This window comes from Aedes albopictus, chromosome 2 (assembly GCF_035046485.1).
Source record: "Aedes albopictus strain Foshan chromosome 2, AalbF5, whole genome shotgun sequence".
Lineage (NCBI taxonomy): Eukaryota > Metazoa > Arthropoda > Insecta > Diptera > Culicidae > Aedes > Aedes albopictus.
Window position 1 is genome coordinate 191,674,732 of NC_085137.1, and position 4,863 is coordinate 191,679,594.

A 4,863-nucleotide genomic window follows, 5' to 3' on the forward strand; every position below is an offset into this window, starting at 1 on the left:
CTAGAAGTGCCAGAAGAATTTCTGGAGGAATTCCAGGAGAAAATCTAGGTAGAATTTCTGGAGAAATCACTGGAGGAATCATCGGAGGAATCCATGGAGGAATCTATGGGAGAATCTTTACCTGGTAAATTCAATGAGAAATTCTTGGATATATTCTTGGAAATCTGGAAGAATTCCCCGAGGAATCCTTGGGAAATTCTTGGAGGAATTCCTGAAAGAATTTCTGAAGCAATCCCTGGAGGATTTCTGGATCAATTTGTGCGGAAATTCCTGGAGGAACTCCTAAAGAAATACCTGGAGTAATTCCTGGGTGAAATTCTGGAGGAATGCCTGGAGGAACTTCAGGAAGCACTCCTGGCGAAACTCCTGGAGAAATGCCTGGATGAAAACCTGGAATAACTCCATGATAAATTCCGGGAGGAATTCCTGGGGGAATTTCTGAAGGAATCCCTGGAGGAGTCTCAGGTAAGAGGACACTCACTTGTTGTTTTCTCTGCTCAAAAGCATGCAATCTAGGAACGATGTATGGACAACTTTTGCCTTGTGGTTTTGTCTAAAAGTTAGCCGAATTAAGTAGGGGTCTCACAAGCATATCGAAGTCGTAAGAGAGTTGCTACTCTCCACGAGGTGAATGGAAATTACACTCACCTCGTTAAGAATCGCTTTCACAGCTCTGTCACGACTTTGGTATGAGTGTGCGACCTATACTTTATTCGGCAAACTTTTAGACAAAACCGCAAGAAAAAAGTCATCCATACATCGTTTCTTGATTGCACGCTTCTGAGCTGAGAAAATATCAAGTGAGAGTAACTCTTTCCAAGTGAGTGTAGTGTTCTCACCCTTGCTTGAGATTTCTCCAGGAATTCCTTCAGAAATGCCTTCAGGAGTTTCTCCCGGAATTTATCCAGGAGTTATTCCAGGTAGTCCTTTGTAAATGAGTGTTTTCATCTCTGATCAGGAGGAATTCATGCAGGAATCCCAGGAGTAATTCTTGGAATAAGTCTTGGATAAACTCTCCGGGAGGTATTCCTGGAGAAGTCCCTAAATGATATCCTGGAAGATTCCCAGGAGGAATCTCTATGGAAATCCCTGGATGAACTCCTGGAGGAATGCCTGGAGGAATGCCTGGAGAAAATCCTGATGACATGCCTGTAGAAATTCCTGGAGGAATCTGTAGAGAAATTCCTTGACAAATCTCTATAAGAATTCCTGGAGGAAACCCTGCATAAGTTCTATGAGGTATCGCTAGAGAAATCCCTGGAGGAATTCCTGGAGTACTTCCTGAAGTATTTCCTGGGGGAATCACTGGAGCATTTACAAGAGAAATTCCAGGATGAATTCTTGGGAGAATTCCTGAAGAAATCCAAGGAGCAACTCCTCAGGAAATTCTATAAGGAGTATCTAAAAAATCCCATGAGAAAGTAATGAAGAAATTGCTAAAATTTCTGAGGAAATCCTGAAGAAATCCTTCACCGAGTACGTAGAGAAGCTCTTGGAGGAATTCCTCCAGCAGCTCCTGAAGGATTCCCAGGAGAAATTCATGAAGAAACCCCAGGAGGAATCTCGTAAGCAACCCTCAGAAGCATTTCTAAGGGAATCTCTAAACAGTTCCTGGTGGAAGTCTAGGATAATTCCTGGAGGAGTTTCTGAAAGCATTCCAAGAGAAACTCCTGGAAGAGTTCCAAAAAAGAGTTCTTGTAGGCGTTTTTATTACAATTCCTGTTCCTGAAAGAATCACAGAAGGTTTTTTTTGGAGAAATTTCTGAATAAACCTGATGAGGAATCCCGGAAGCAATCCTATGAGGAATGAGCTTTCTTATTGAATTCCTGGAATAATTTCTGTAGGAATCCCTGAATTAAAAAAACTGAAGAAATCCATGCCTGTAGTAATTTCTGGACGAATTATTGAAGGAATACTTGGATGGACTCCTAAAGGATTTAAGTACACAATTTTTAAACAATTCCTGGATTGATTTTTCAATAATCTCTAGTAAATTTTCTGAAAGAATATCTGGAAGGCATTCCTGCAGAAATACTTCGCGTAAATCCAGATGGAATTATTGGAGCAACCTCTAGTGGAATTCTGGAAGAAATATATGGACAAATTACTGAAGAAATCTCTGAAGGATTGCCTGCAGAAATCCCGTAAAAGATCTCTGGAGAAATTCTTGAAGGAAACCTCGATAAAAGCACTGCAACAATCACAGGATAAATTCCAAAAAAAAACTAGGATCAAATCTAAAACAGTCATTTTGATTCCTCAAAACTGTAATGCCCATATGCATTTTCACAAATCAGGCATACTTCAAAATCAACTCAAACCAGGCCCCCTCCAGAAAAAAAAAATCATAGCTACGTTAATGATCAACAAAGAGTGGTGCAGAGTGACAAGAACAGAAGAGAAACTAATCCTTCACAGCAACAAACGACAAGAGCGAATGATTGCTTAAGCGCAGGATAGCATGGATCGGAACGACATGCGGACGTTCTATGTAATTGTCAGTGGTGCACGGTACAAGACTGCTCCAGTGCCCACCGACTGCAATGTGGAAAGGAAATTTGCTGACAAACAAATCAATTGTGGCAGCAAAGTGGGAGGAGCACTTCGAAGATTTGTTGAATGATAATATTGATAGTATACCCAGAGAATATAAGTAACATAGGTAATGATGACCAACAAGTGGAGTCACGGACACTAGATGAGGTTACTCCATACCGCTTATTTAAATTGACTCCAGATTCCATGCCTTCTCAAAAATGTGAGCTGATTTGGTTGAAAATTGAGAGTGCACAAGCCCTACAAAGTATGTATGGGAATTACTATGGGAAGCTTGTGCACTGTCAATTTTCAACCAAATCAGCTCAATTTTTGGGAAAAGGCTCAGCATCTGGTTCCTAATCGAATAAGCAGTGTGGAGCAGAACAATTTTTTGAACCACGCTATTACACAGCCAAAAAGGTAGGTAACCGCTGCGTGTATTGCCCTATTTCATTATGATCTTGGTTGAACTTGGGTTGAACATATGGTTCAACAAAACGCAGTAGGCACTAGGACACAGTATTTACAATGCAACGTTTGTCTATCTAGATCAGCTAGGTAGTCCAAAAAGGTCCAAAAGACCGAAACACAAAAAATAACTAGGAATGGCTTCTGAAACTTCCAAAGTATCGACGAAAATACCTAAGCTCAACAAAAAGGTCGGAAACAAATGCGTGAAGGAAACGAAAAGCGCAAAATCATCCAATGCTGTCAAATCAACCTCTCGAATGTGGTCCTACTTCAGCAAACGGCAACCGGAAAGCATTGCGATACTCGATAAGCAGATGAGCAAGAACTCCCATCAACTTGGCCAAATTCCTGCCTACCTGAAAGAACGCAGTAGGACTTTCACAATCAACGAAGAAGATGTTTCAGCATATATTTCCATCCCAAAAAGTTGTGCAGCTTTGGAAGTTATTCCTACACATACTGATCAAAATGAAGCCAAAAATTCTGATACAAAAATTCTTCAGAAGTCAGACATGTCACGATCAGTCAGCTGCGCGAAAACTCAAACAACCGTTTCAATTTTCGATAAATTCACTGTGGAACACCAGAAGGATCTAGAAAAGTGCGCCGAATCTCGAAAAGAACTCGAAGTCCAGATCGATGACCTACGGCAAATACTGCATAAACCGAAGCTCAACAATCATCCTCCCTTCAATATCGAAAGCGATAGTGTAATACCTTTTCTGAATGTATTTTTGCAGTGTGTATCTAATCATCAAGTTTCTGCAAAGGTGAAATATACAAATTAGGCTTCAATTTCAGTTCCAAAAACAAAATAAAGCGGATTTTTCTTTCAGAAACATCGTAACCACCAGAAACAGGAGGAAGAAATTCAAAATCTGGTGTCCACCATTGGTCATTTGGACTTCAAAAGTGCTCAGAATCGAAACATGATTCAAGCATTGAGAGTTCAGAACAGACGATATAGGAAACAGGTTGAACTACTGGACTTCTACGCTCAACGGTATTCTCAAAAGAACAAATTCCTGAAGCAAGAATTGGCAAATCTGAAGTAGACTCAAATTATTGTAGATTTGTCCGGAGTTTTTACGCAGATCTGAATAAAGTATGACGAACCAAAGTCGTGCCAATCAATATTCCCCCCAGGTTCACCGGGTAACATTCCGATAAACTATAAAAACTGCGGTGCAAACTGATTACCGAACATTTTTCTCCTCGTCGAGTCATACGTAACAACAAACGGGTACACGGGCAGAGATAAAGAGCTACTTTCTTCTCGCAAATTATCACCAACTTCCAGCAGCAGGTTCGAAGTTGTTCGTACGAGTTTTAAACTTTGCTCCTACAGATTGTTGCGGAGTGTGGTTGGCAAGTGTCTTGCAGCCCGAGGTGATTGCATGATAGCGCGTCAAAGTCTCGCAGATGAAATTGCAACCGAAAGGGAGCAGTCGTCGTCAGTCGAGTGGTTGGTGATCTGCTGCTATCAGATCTGTTTCACCACCCGGCAGGGGAGCTCTATCCTGCTGGGACTGGTGACGGCGGCGATGGTTACAACTATCTGGGAGCTGGGTAATACTGGGTTGCGTAGAGTGTTCATTACATTAGATACAGTATAATTAGATTATTCAATAATGTCGAAACCTCAGAAGCATTTAAAAAATGTATGACAGTTTTGATTTATCTTCATCATGTCTAGTAAGAATACGTTTCTCTTAAAATCAACAGCAATCATTAAAATGATGACATCACATTTCCCGGCATTTCGGTTCTGAGTCTATGTATTAATTAACGTAAATTAATTTTCCGTAAGGAACAAATCACATTTCAGAAGATAGGTCATTTCGGGAAGTACA

The 4,863-nt window shown here is 40.7% G+C and overlaps 1 protein-coding gene across 1 annotated transcript; it reads left to right on the forward strand.

Moving 5' to 3' along the window:
- Positions 1-3,089: 3,089 nt before the first annotated feature.
- Positions 3,090-4,124, forward strand: LOC115259145 (uncharacterized). The gene has a single exon (XM_062848095.1). It carries the CDS (start codon positions 3,145-3,147, stop codon positions 3,796-3,798), a length of 654 nt encoding a protein of 217 aa, XP_062704079.1. The 5' UTR covers positions 3,090-3,144; the 3' UTR covers positions 3,799-4,124.
- Positions 4,125-4,863: the final 739 nt, after the last annotated feature.

Coding starts and splice junctions, on each gene's coding strand:
- LOC115259145 (XM_062848095.1), top strand. CDS start 3,145: ATGGCTTCTGAAACTTCCAAAGTATCGACGAAAATACCTAAGCTCAAC.